This window comes from Notothenia rossii (assembly GCF_949606895.1).
Source record: "Notothenia rossii genome assembly, chromosome: 5".
NCBI classification, from domain to species: Eukaryota; Metazoa; Chordata; class Actinopteri; order Perciformes; family Nototheniidae; genus Notothenia; species Notothenia rossii.
In genome coordinates, this window is record NC_136903.1 from 73,685,415 (window position 1) to 73,699,354 (window position 13,940).

Genomic DNA, 13,940 nt, shown 5'->3' on the forward strand with positions numbered 1-13,940 from the left:
TCCTGCTATATTTGACGAGTGATACAAATATGTTTTACCACAAGTTCTTAAGAAAACTGACACTGTTGGACTCAGTTCTAGTTTGACTTCTACCAGAAATAAAATGAAGTACTTTTGCTGTGTAGCTACTTTGTGAGTAATCCTCTGTCAGAGTCCCCTCCTTAGTACATAATGCATGTTTTTCTGCTATCTTTGATGAGTGATAAAAATACAATTTTGCCATTAGTTCTTAATGAAATTGATACTGTTTGACTTTGTATTAGCCTACTACTTACAATACATTGAAGTACTTTTACTGTGTATTTTTTGAGGAATACTCTGTCAAAGTCCCCTACTGAGAACAAAATCAAGCCACTTCTGCTAAGTTTGATGAGGGAATTATTTTTTGTTGCCATTAGTTCTTCGTGAGATTGATCCTGTTGGACTCAGTACTAATGAAACTACCCCCACAAGTACTATGAAGTACTTACTGTGTACTTTTCCAACAATCCTCTGTCAATGTTCCCTGCTGAGAACAAGAATGCATGTTTCTCTGCTATTTTGAATAAGCGTTAAAAAACCTTTCTTCATGAGACTGATATTGTTGGACAGAGTATTTTAAGAGGATGGTAGACTGCACAATGACACACTCTGTCACTCTTGTAGGCCTCTTGATGCTAGTTCGTCACAGATTCTTCAGTCTCATCAGCCTCATCCTTCCATCAGTCCCAGTCAACGCATCAGCCTCCAGCAGACTTCCAGTGTCTGACTCCATATGATATTGTCCTGATGCTGTAAGGGTGATGCCCCATGATCACACAGTGCCAATGACCTCATATTATATATGTCATTAATATTGTTGTAGTTGACATCTTTGTAGATTCATCTTCTTATTACAGACACATGCATTTCCAAACATTTGGTCTACCTATGTTGTAAATGTATTATCTCTTCGATTTACACACGGCATCTATTGCACGTCTGTCCGTCCTGGGAGAGGGATCCTCCTCTGTTGCTCTCCCTGAGGTTTCTCCCATTTTTTCCCTTTAAACTGTGGGATTTCTCTGGAAGTTTTTCCTTGTACGATGTGAGGGTCTAAGGATAGAGGGTGTCGTTTTTCTCATACTGATATTCTGAACAATCTGTGTTGTTGTATTAGCTGTAAAGTGTCTTTACTGTAGGCTATTTTTATTATATGTACAGCACTTTGGCTCGACCAAAAATCGTTTATAAATGTGCTATATAAATAAAACTTGATTTGATTTGATTAATGTTACATCACCCATTATAACAATTTGTTTTCCTTTTTCTCTTCTCTTAACTGAATAGCCCTGTCTTTAAGTATAATACAATGTAAAGTCCTTTTCCTGCACCATTTTAAGGCTTCAAAACAGGCATTTTTACTGTATGTGTTTGGAGACATGACACAATCAATGGCCCGGAATTGTACTTTATAAACTCTTAATCTTGTGGTGCTTGAAGAATTACACACTGGTTAAGCCGGCCAGGTTATATATGCCTTTTTTGGAGCCCTTTTTCGCAATATTTATTAAAATGTCAGTAGTTATTTAAACAAACCACTATCTGAGGATAATAAAAGCAACCATAAAACACCCTTTACTAGAGCCATTGAAGCCCATGAAGAATGTATCCTTTCACAAATCTTTTCAACTGCTGTAAGTTAGGGCACTCTCTGTGCAGACATTTTAAAATATTCTTCATTTGCAGTATTTTAAAAAAAAAAGTGTTCAGAAAGACTGCATCAATTATATTATGTAACCTATGTATATATATAATATCAATATTTGTATTAACTAACCGAAGTAAATTTAAATAGCGGGCAAAAATGGGTTAATTGCCATGCATGTGGTGTTTGATACAGTTTACGTTCAATTTAAACTATTTTAGGCAGAAAAACGTATATTGACCAAAACTTTTTTAATAGTTTACTATTTTGAAAGGTTTGTGTGAGAAATAATTTCAAAAGTAAACTTATTTTTCATTTTATATTTAAATTTGAAATGTTTGCACACAACATTATTAATTTATACATTTTTATCAATTTTTTAAAATTATGAATCCATTTATTTTATTGTATTTCTTTGAGGCTGGGGAAGATATCATGTAGTTCAACATGCAAATGTTCTAATGCAAGTAAGTATAAGTATAACATGGAAAAGGAAATAAAATAATTTTCATAGGAGGATGTGGATTTATGTTCTCTCACCTTGTAATTACACAATCAAACAATCTATAATTTAGCTCTGGCCTTCACTCACAAAAAACATTTTGTTGAATTGGACACATTTTTCAAAGCTCTACTGACTGACATGCAATGACAGGGACTGATGGAAGAATCTATGAGGAATGAACTAGGAGCAGAGAAATAATCATATTTTAAAAGACAGCAGCATCATAAGAGGCCAACCAGAGTGACAGAGCGTCAGTCTAGACTTTCCAAGAGGTACAACTGCTGCTGCTGGAGTACTGCCTGGAAGTATTGCTGATATCAAGTCTACCATCCTCTTAAAATACTCTGTCCAACAATATCAGTCTCATGAACGTTTATTCAAAATAGCAGAAACATGCATCTTGTTCTCAGGAGGGAACATTGACAGAGGGGTACTGGAAAAGTACACAGTAAGTACTTCATAGTACTTGTGGGGGTTGTTTCACTAGTACTGAGTCCAACAGGATTAATCTCACGAAGAACTAATGACAAAAAAGAATTCCCTCATCAAATTTAGCAGAAGTGGCTTGATTTTGTTCTCAGCAGGGGACTTTGACAGAGTATTTCTCAAACAATACACAGTAAAAGTACTTCAATGTATTGTAAGTAGTAGGCTAACTAATACAAAGTCAAACAGTATCAATTTCATTAAGAACTAATGGTAAAATTATATTTTTATCATTCATCAAAGATAGCAGAAAAACATTTATTATGTAGGTATGGAGGGGAGTCAGGGGACTCTGACAGAGGATTACTCACAAAGTGCACAGCAAAAGTAGGCCTAGTTCATTTTATTTCTGGTATAAGTCAAACTAGAACCGAGTCCAACAGTATCAGTTCCCTTAAAAACTTGTGGTAAAACATATTTGTATCACTCGTCAAATATAGCAGGAATAATGAAGAGCAACTGATTTGAAGAAAAAAAACGCGAGAGACGGCGGAGTTGACCGCAGTGCAGAATCGCTGCATAGTTTAAATATCCTAACAATGTTGTCCATTTTAGACAGTAACATCCATTTTCTGGGCTCAATATGTGCCTTGGCCGATTTCGTTGTGATCGCTAAATTCACCTTGTTTCCCTTTGTTTATAATATTATCACCGCTTTTGTTTTGAAATCACTTCCGTGAGTTTCGCCCCGCCCCTCGCTCCAATTACCATTAGACCATTTAGTAAGGTAAAAAGCAAAAAGCAAAAACGCCTCTCAAACGCTCTTCCGTTTACGTGTTTAATAAAGAAAAACAATTGGACGGTAGATACACGGATTTATAAAACATCAGTCTGTAGTGTCATATCTCTTAAAATTCAACTTTTCATCAATAGTACTTTTATCTTTAGTATAGTTAACTTTAACATTGAAATGTGTAGTGGCAATTTCTTATGATACCTTATATGCTAAAACCAAATGCTTCTAAAAGCATTTTCTAACACTACTGTACCATTTCCTGATATACTGTATGCTGTTTTCTGTGCATATTCTAATGAGGGTTATTATTCTTAAGCGCTTCAAGGCCACAGAGCTGATTTGGCAGACTATGTTTCAGAAACGACTCCTCTTCACACAAAGTTTGAACTTCCATATTCTGATAACCGTTATACTTTCTACAGCTCAAGGACACAGGTGTCTAATAACAATATGAGACATCCGTGTGAAAGCAGATTTCTGAGGTGTTCCGCCGTGCTACACAAAAACTCTGTCTGCCCTCCCTATCTTGTATATAAGCTTTGCTATTCTGTGACTATTGCGCACACTCCTGCAGACTACCCTGTACTCTGTGAGACTTGTGCCTTCGAGGCGCCTCGAATAAAGATCCAGAAAGACAACTCTGTTTGTTTCACCAGTTTATTGATTGATCATTCTAATTGTATATCTCCACAGTATTGACTAGGTCTAAGATTTCCATAACAAATGTTCAAGTAAAGTGAAATTATCTTTAATTTGTACTCAAGTAAACAAAGTGCACTTTTAGTAGTGTCTCACTGTTTTTCTAGCAAAGAGCAATCAAGAATACATGTTGGTACTGGAGGAATGTTACGTTTCGATACCTTCTCGATTACCCTGAGTTTATTGAATAAAGATAATTTTATCAACACGTTGTCTGCTCAAGACACAAAATTGGGCATAGTGTAAAATCACAGCTTTCACAGAAGAACACTTAAAGCACAAAGTATCCAAAATTAAAGCTAGAAATGTCTAATCTAATGAAGATATATCTGATAATCACATATTTAACTTGTTTAAATAGAAGACAGGAATACAACGTATATATCAAAAATGTTTAATGAATAAACATTTAGAGGACTACCTTGCCAAAATAAATGGCAACATATATATTTACAGAGACAAAAGTCATCAACAAAAACTTGAGGCCACTCTTCTTCCAAAAACTCACAATCATCATCAAATCGATAACTTAACAAAAACTATGCAAAGGAGGCTTGTGGAAATTGATAATCATGATACTGGGGGTAATCAGGGCGACTGTAGGAGTATCTTGTGGCAACACTGTAGTTAGAACAGTGGCAGAATCAAAGCGGACAGAAAGTGGACAATCAATTACTTTGCAGTTTAATCGCAGCTGCCATCTTGAACTATAACAAGATCTTTGTTATGATACAAGAATGCACAAATTCAAAAATATTCTTCAATCTACTGTAAACTCTCTTAACTTCAGATGGGTCACTTTTTAAAGAATTTAGAAAAGTATTCAGGAGTTGCCAATTGCTGGAATTATCAGAAAGGGACTTAAAAGGAAAAAGCATTTGCATTTGTCAAACCTGTTTTCATTGTAACACAACAAAGCAGAATGGGTGAAGATGAGCATAGCACGCAGAGGAACCTTCAAAGTCAGTCATTCGTAGAGACGCTAGAATGTCCAAGAGCAATATATTGTATCTCTTTTACTTGAGGGACATTACTCATTGCTTAATATGTCAACGTATTTACACCTGAAGCAGACAGAGACAGGTGCATCATTGTCTGCTCTCTGATCAGTCATTTTCACCCACGTACTGAATGATGACTTGACTCTGGTAATGAGATGTGAGCATTTATGTGGGTTGTTGTACTCAGCCCTGGTAACTAGAGTTGCAGGATTTGGACCTTAATCCCAGACATCGGTCCCGAATTTTGCACTTCTGGTTTCGTTGTTTTGCAGTCTATAGTTTGTGGTCAAAGAATAATCCCACTGGCTTGTTGTCCTGAAAACCAAGGTGATGCTAACTGGGTTGCCATACAGATACAGATACACGTCATCCAAGCAGCACTCAAGTGACCAAACATACTAAGACAAAGCAACAACTTTAAAGAAAGTAAGGGATAGGGTGCCTGACTAATTGTTGAATGAACATCTTTATAGTCCACCGCCACTGTTCTTTAAACCACATAACATAAAAAATCTGTAACTGAAGCAAGTCATTTTACTGTAGCAAAACAACACGGGAGAAGACACCCACGGGCTCCTTGCCGTCACCCAACGCTGCCCGGAAGCCTTCCTGTTGTCGAGCCCGCGCCACTTTTGCAAGTGAGAGGAAGGACCGAGGTTCTGTGATGGCCAGGTCGCTGATCACACGTCGGTTTAGCTGAACACTTGACTGTATGAAGGACAAGAAAAAATATGTCACACAGACAGAGTGAATAAACAGCCTGGAAAACAGAGATGATGGTTGCACCGCTGGGAAATTCAGCACAGCCTACCTTGGTGAGGTTGTGCATTAGGACGGGATACTTCATGCCGTGCTCACGTGATGCTGCTGCAATGCGTGAGATCCAGAGCTGAAGAAATAAAGAGCACAAAAAATACAATTAATGATGTTGATGGAAATTAGTGACAACAGTCACAATGGGACCAATCAATCTGGTTCTGTTTAAAATTATGCAAATTATTTACAATTGTTTTCATTCCTGTTTGTGATTCAATCAATTTGCTACTGCTTGAAAAAAAAAAAGCTTACACTTGCATTGTAAATCTCGTTAATCTTTATGATTGTCCACCGAATTTCTGGTGTACAAGTCATGATTTAATCTGCTAATATTACAAATGAGCAAATTATTGACAATATTAGCCCTTGTGCAAGTTGTATTTGTTTATATATTTAATTATTATATGTATCGTCTATTTACCTTTTAAAATCATTTTTGATGACAACTAAAATTGTTGCATTGTAAGTATTTTTTATTGTTTTCCTATAAATAACCTGACATTACCCTCTGTTACATACTCTATTACATACTCATCTATTTATTTACTATTTTATTTCATACATTTTAAATCTCAGAGTGAAGCCTGTGTGCAGTGCCATGTGTTTGTCATCAGGTCGTTGGAGGACATTTGTATTTGAGTATTTCTTGTCTCACCGTCCTCATGTAGCGTTTCTTGAGCCTCCGACCTTTGGTGGCGTAGACGAAAGCCCTCCTGACCGCCTTCACTGCCAGCTTGTAGCAGCGGTTCTTCCTGCCTCTGAAGTGCTGGAGGAGGAAGCGACAGAAGGGATGACTTAAACCAAATATGCATAATTATGTATGCTACATTTATTGGATTAAAAATGATGAGGCATATTTACAACCGACTTAAACAGCATGGCTCATCTGTACACAGCAGGACTAACATTGCAAATGACTTTTACTGAAGGTCTGGTTTGAACAAGGTTTCAAATGTAACTTTCACAAAGATTAAAATATTATAAAAAGCACAACATGTTCACAGAACAGCTCTAAGCCATATTCTCTTCCAGAAAATAGTCGTGGCCTTACCTTTGCATTTTTGACTATATCTTGAACTTTCCAGTATCTGTCCGGTCCACGGCTTCGGATCCAGCAAGACAGCGACAGGAACACCATCTTCAAGCGTACTACTTCACCACGGTCTTCTTGTTAATAGAATATAAACACTGAAGTGACCTTAGCACAGCTTTACTGTAAAGAGACTCACTGTTATGTGAGTCCAACACGCCGTGCGACAACTGACACAAGCGCACAGGGTTCGTTTGATTTATAAGACTGGTCGTCTCGGAAGGTGTCCTCTGCCGAAGCTCCGCCCGTCTACTGCTGACTATGATATTTCTAGATTTATTTTAAATAATATAATTGGTTTATATGGGCTCAACATTTTTGAAAATTAGTGTTTATAATCCATCAGAATATAACTTGCGAAATCAAAACAAAATAGCTATTACAACTGTGAGACTGTGCTCCCATACATTTATGTTTTTAGTAATACAGTTTATGGATACTAGGTTCTTGTCTGCGCGGTAGACGAGGGTCAGCAAAACATTCGCTCCAACAAGGGCTATGACGCAGCCGTGGTGTAAGCTGGGATAGCAGGCGGTGGAAGGTCGGTGCTAGAAAGGATCCGTCTTGTGTAAATATGACGTCACGTTCTCGTTGTAACTCTCGTTGGAGCGGCTCGGAAACACACCTACAGCAGTAACATGCAACATACACATTAATGCAGCAGTAATATTAATAGAGAAACATCAGACATAATAGTAAAACACTGAAAGGGAACATTGTATTGCACCAGGAGCTATCTTGGGACTTTTACTGCGACAACGTTGACTTGCCTGTGAATACAAAATAAACCATAGTGTTGGTGATCTACAGTGTTGTCATTCTTCTTTGAACAGCAAGACCGCTAACACCCTATTTCAACAATCACACTCCCTGTCATTGACATAATTAATAGATGGTTTAGCTTCTCACCATCATTTGCCCACTGATGTTAACGATCGTAACTGAAAGGCTGCCTGCCAAACGTAAACATTCAGCCACGTGACTTGCAAACTATCGCGAGAGTTTTACACTAGACGGATCCTTTCTAGCCATAACCGTGGAGGTCAGAGAATATCCAAAATGTCGGCTGCTTGCCTCTCGTCCTTGAGCCGCTGTGGGGTTTTGTCGTTCCGCTCGCCCGCAGGACTGGTGGTAAGTGGACATTAAACATTATAATAAATAAACCGTCTCAACTAACCGTTAATGACAATAAGAGCTTATGTCATCGCGTTGCTCATGCTATCGTCACATCGTAGCAACAACGCTCTCCCTGTTGACAGCGGAGGGCTCCGTCTATGCTCTGAAGATCCTGTTACGTAGTCAGCTACTAGTTAGCTAACCCTCATTGTTACCTGACTTTAGACTGACCAACAATCACTTATAACCTGTACATTTCTTCTTTATCGACTGGTTTTTGTTCTTCTTTAAATGTAAACGAATAATGTCCACGTAAACAGGCAACGTGACAGGAAATGAGCAAAACAAACATGTAAACACTGATAAGCTAATTATAGTAACGTGAAAACATTGAGTAATATATCTTTAACCATGTCGTGCTTTATGTTTTAGGATCACGAATGATGGATATTATCAATACATTATTATTTGTTTGTTTTGTAGTTATTCTGCTTTAACTTAAGAGAAATACTTCACTTATGACTCAGTGCTTTAGGTTAATGTTAAGTTGTTAACGCTGAAGGTCCACTGATATTGAAAAAAACTTGTGAAGCACAGTGGACTTTTATGTTCTGTTTCTTACTGTAAAGCATTTTCGCCAAAGTGTTTTGTAGAGTGTCAAAAATAATCTTGTGTTTCTCCCCTCCCTGGCCTCAGGCGGTGCGGTATGCCCAGACAGCGGCGGCTCCAGTAGCTGAGCCCAGAATAAAGAAGTTCCAGATTTACAGATGGGACCCCGACACTCCAGGGGACAAACCCCGAATGCAGACCTACGACATCGACCTCAACACGTACGTGCTACTGCTCCTCCCTCTGCCACGAGGAAGTGTGTCTACCTGTGTTTTTCAATCCTAAATTACTGAGATACACAAGACAAGGTTTCCTGATATCCTCAAATAATGGCCGAAGTGTATCTGAATATGTTATTATCTAGACTCTCAGAAAAAAATCTCTGCTTATTCTTTGAAACTGAAGAATATGACTCTTTTTAAAAGGCACTGCTATGAGCTGATTATGTTCATTTGCATCTCTTAGTTTAGTTCAATGCAGTTCTCAATCTCGTGTAAACAGAGAGCATGTTTATTTAATTGAGAACAGCCTTCAGGTAAAATTAACCTAAGTGGATACAAGAGTCTGGCATGTTTCCCATCCTCTCCCTCATGTGTTCTCTAATCACCTGCAGAAACTCTCATCTTACCTCTGTCAACATGACACTGCAGCCAATAAAGTCCAAATCCAAAAATGCTTGAATCCATACTACCGTAATTTTCGGACTATAAGCCGCACCTGAATATAAGCCGCAGCAGCGGCATACCCAGGGGTGCACATAACTTTTTTGCCCTGGTTCTCAAAGGAGCACCTGGAGATGTTGCTTGGTGCTCATCCTTAAAATGAAATAAAACGTAACTTTTGAGGGGGTCTTGACTTTATTTGCCAGACACACGGCACTGAACACACATGCAGAGGTGAACACAGAACACACATGCAGAGGTGAACACAAGACCACATTATATTAGCACGACCAGTAATCCTACAAGCTGTCATCACTAACCTCCTGACTGTTCTCCTCACTGTCTTCCTCTCTGTCAGACATGGTAGCTGATGATGTAGGCCTACTACTTTTTCTCTGGTTGAGTCTGCGATTAGCTGCTTGAATCCACAAGTCAACAGCTGGTTTTGGGTCGAAAGTCTCTGTTGTCATTTTAGACAAGTGGATGTAATCAAATAAGTATGTGAACATAACCAATAACCTACCATAGCCAATAACAAATTAATGTAACTTATTTTATTTATGTTGTTCATTCATATCTTATTTTACCTTAACATTTATTTATTTATGCATTTTTTTTTATCTCTCCAGTTTTAAAGGATATTTTTGGTTACTGTCCTATAGTATACATTGGAATGATTTCAAACCTGTTTATCCCAATAATTACAAGGAGTGCCTTGGAAATATGTGTTTACATAAATTGTGACCAAACCGTTTGAACTTAGAATAAAGTTAACTATCTAAACACTCAGAGTCCTTTACCTCACTGAGTTGTAGTTATCAGCCTCTCAGTCTGACTGGAGAGGACTCTCCCTCCACATTATTGTAGAAAAATCTTCTTCTTATATCCGTTAAAGCAGCTAGCACCAGATTCTAATAACAACAGCCCCTGTACCGGTGCACCCTCTCCCTCTCTCCCTCGCTCACTCGCATTTTTGTTGTGAGCTGTGGGCGCCAGATAAGCCAACATCCCCCATTTTCATCACTTACAGCGCCCATCGTACAGGGCAAATGAAACGTGTAACCGGGATGAAAAGGGTGTTTCATTTACTTAATTATGAATATTGTTACATCAAGGCCGAAAAGTAGGAGGAGCACCAACGGTCAAAAAAAATGTGTTCCCCTACCAGAAATGCAGGGCGCAGCGCCTCCCCAGATATGGTGCCCTAGGCGAACATCTATAACGCCAGTGCTACGGACCGGCCCTGTTCATAATAAAATAGGTTCATATTTCTCTCTCTCTCTCTCTTCTCTATCCTCTCTTCTCTCTTCTCCCTTCTCTCTCTCTCTCTCTCTCTCTCTCTCTCTCTCTCTCTCTCTCTCTCTCTCTCTCTCTCTCTCAATGTCGGTCTATGGTCGGTACGCAAATGCGCCTTTTTTCAAATGACCCAGTGCTCTTTTTTTGGCGGAGGTGCGCATGCGCATCTGCGCACCAGTTATGTGCAGCCCTGGGCATACCACTCTCGGTTCCACTTTTACTTTTGGGCGCTACCTGTCTCACTCTTTTCCGGCCTCCAGCTTTTCCTGCTGGAACCCGCCGCTTAAAGGTGGGGGTCCGCGGACCGGCCATAGAGCCCATAGAGTTAAAGGTGTTGGCCGTTAGCTGTAAAAATCCATAGATTAGCCGCACCGTTATATAAGCTGCAGCGTCGAAAAATAGGGAAAAAGGCGCGGCTTATAGTCCGAAAATTACGGTAATCTGCATTTCTTGTTGAACAAGTCAAGCACATTAGAGAAATGTTACACTCATGTCTTGACATTCTGGATTTACCGCCTGGTTTTGTTCTTCATGTAGATGTGGCCCGATGGTTCTTGACGCCCTGATCAAGATAAAAAATGAAATGGACCCGACCCTGACCTTCCGCCGCTCCTGCAGAGAAGGTGAGTAACATGGAGGCAAGGGTAAACCAATGTACTGTAGCATCAAACCCTTTAACAGAGAGTTACAGTCTTCATAACTCCTTTTTAATGTTATTACTCTTAAATAAAAAATGCATATGCCCACTTTTGTGATACAAAACAACATTTGTCTTCACATTTTCCTGTCTCAGAAATGATATACATTTGTATTAATTATTAATTTTCAATGCAGGTATTTGTGGATCCTGTGCAATGAACATTAATGGAGGAAACACACTTGCCTGTCTCAACAAGATTGACACCAACACTAGCAAGCCCTCTAAGATTTACCCTCTGCCACACATGTATGTGGTGAAGGACCTCGTACCTGTGAGTATTTGTCCACCATCACTGAGTCCACTGACAACAGGCCCTGTCAGTTTTTATTTCTGTATCCAACAATGTTGCCCCAATCAATGTTTTACTCAACCCTAACATTACTAAATGAACAGACTTTTCATTTTATCATTATTTGAATTTATTCAGAGGATATATATGCATGGTTCATTTGCTGTATATATCTAGCCTAGATTGAAATAATGTTTTTTGATTTATAGACTCTAAAATGACACACTCAATACAAATACATATATTCCTGGCGCTGAGTTAACCAAGCAAAAGTTTCAGAGGCGCTTTTTTCACACTTAAACATCCTCGGCTTTTCTTCATTGCTTTTGCTGAAGCCATGTTTACATAAAGTTCCTTTCTGACGTGTATGCCAACTGTGTCGCTGCAGGACATGAGTAACTTCTACGCCCAGTACAAGTCCATCGAGCCCTACCTGAAGAAGAAGGATGAGGCCAACGAAGGGAAGGAGCAGTACCTGCAGACCGTGGAGGACAGACAGAAACTGGTACACCGCTGGGTTTGATTTTTAGTAACACATAGCAGTTTTTACAGGCCCATGAAAATAAATATCACCCCTTCTTCCCCTGCGTAGGACGGGCTGTACGAGTGTATCCTGTGCGCCTGCTGCAGCACCAGCTGCCCCAGCTACTGGTGGAACGGAGACAAATACCTCGGCCCCGCTGTGCTCATGCAGGTGTGTGTCCGAGCACACACACATTTCTCCGCCAATGGCTTTTATTGTGAATTTGCATTGAAAAAAATACAACGAATGAAGAGCTCATGGGTCTGGGGTTTGTGTTGTCTCTCAGGCGTACCGTTGGATGATCGACTCCCGAGACGAGTTCACAGAGGAACGTCTGGCCAAGCTGCAGGATCCTTTCTCCCTCTACCGCTGCCACACCATCATGAACTGCACCAAGACCTGCCCCAAGGTAACCTGCTGTGCATCTCCACAGCCACACAGCATAACACAGCTTATTATATTATTATTCCTGCCCTTTAATCACTAGGACTGGTATTTTAGTGTTTTTGGTCACCAGATTATATTTAGCATTGCAGTCATTCTAGTTTAGCCACGATATCAGTGGAGTCAGAAACAGAAAGGTGTTACATTGAAAGAAAAGAAAACATTTATTTAAAAGGTTGTCTGCTGTTCTTTGTTTAAAATAAAGAGAGATTGTGTAGTTTGTTAAAGATTAACATTGTAATTTTTTTTTTTTTTTTTTTTTTTTTTTTTTTTTTTACTAGTTTTGTTGAACAAAATCAACAAAACCTCAATACATATAACGTGCTGGAGGTGCTGGTTCTCACTGCTTTTGCCTCGTCTGTCTCTTTATTCTAGGGTCTGAACCCAGGAAAAGCGATAGCTGAGATCAAGAAGATGATGGCCACATACAAGGAGAAGAAGGCGGTCGCTGTCTGAAACCTCAGTTCTCCTCTTGTAATCTTTCCCTCCATGATAACGTTATATATTGATTTTTAATTAAAGAAATGCTTTTTTTAGGTCTGAAGGGCCAGTACACCAATCTGCTCCACCACCACACTCCACAGACTGCACTCTGCTCTAATGGTGTGTGTGTGTGTGTGGTTGGAGGACTTGGTGTTAATGAAACGCACATATACAGTATGAATGCACGAGAGAGTGTGTGTCTGAGTCTTACATGTACCATAATAGAGGTATTTATATCTTCAACGCTACTGTATGTGTGTTTGTGCCTTTGCTGCTGCACAACATTTTTTTTGCTTGCTTTTCAGCTTAGCAGCACTTCAGAGGCATACAGTATATCATGTTGCCTCAGATCTTCCAACATACCAACAACAGTCCTTTTTTGATGGAAATTAAACGGTTTGAATGCCTGCAACTGTTTTCTTTGTTTCTTTTGTTAAGTTGGTTAGTGTCCTCTAGATGCCACTATTGTGCAGAGTCTCAAACGAGTTACAGCATCAGCTTCATCACTCGTATTATTGAGTTTAGTTTAAGGAAAATGTGAAAAAATATGTATCCTGTAGATGTTGGTGCCACTCGGGCAATTCATCTGCTCAAACCTGAAGTGAATAACTTGTTAAAGAGCAGCACAGCCTAGATGGGACTAGACATAAACACTTAGACAAACTTTTGAAAAGCTACAATTGAGTATTTCTTAGTTAGAAAAGTTAGGACGCTTGTATCTATCTATCTCCTGTTTGGAAAATGCATCTCTATTTTATTAAGGACCAGAAATGCCTTTATTGACCTTTTGCATTGCTGTCAATGTAAAAATAAGTTTAC

At 39.1% G+C, this 13,940-nt stretch overlaps 2 protein-coding genes across 2 annotated transcripts; one reads left to right on the plus strand and one right to left on the minus strand.

Moving 5' to 3' along the window:
- Nucleotides 1–4,470: 4,470 nt before the first annotated feature.
- mrpl20 (mitochondrial ribosomal protein L20) lies at nt 4,471–7,778 on the minus strand. Its single transcript, XM_079684324.1, has 4 exons — nt 6,961–7,778; nt 6,565–6,675; nt 5,905–5,982; nt 4,471–5,801 (listed from the first exon to the last, which is right to left on the minus strand). Exons 1-4 carry the CDS (start codon nt 7,045–7,047, stop codon nt 5,628–5,630), a joined length of 450 nt encoding a protein of 149 aa, XP_079540450.1. The 5' UTR covers nt 7,048–7,778; the 3' UTR covers nt 4,471–5,627.
- Nucleotides 7,779–7,982: 204 nt separating this feature from the next.
- Nucleotides 7,983–13,533, plus strand: sdhb (succinate dehydrogenase complex, subunit B, iron sulfur (Ip)). Its single transcript, XM_079684322.1, has 8 exons — nt 7,983–8,130; nt 8,812–8,945; nt 11,220–11,305; nt 11,517–11,653; nt 12,060–12,176; nt 12,264–12,365; nt 12,481–12,603; nt 13,014–13,533. The coding sequence occupies exons 1-8, from the start codon at nt 8,059–8,061 to the stop codon at nt 13,092–13,094; spliced, it is 852 nt and encodes a 283-aa protein (XP_079540448.1). The 5' UTR covers nt 7,983–8,058; the 3' UTR covers nt 13,095–13,533.
- The last annotated feature ends 407 nt before the right edge of the window (nt 13,534–13,940 follow it).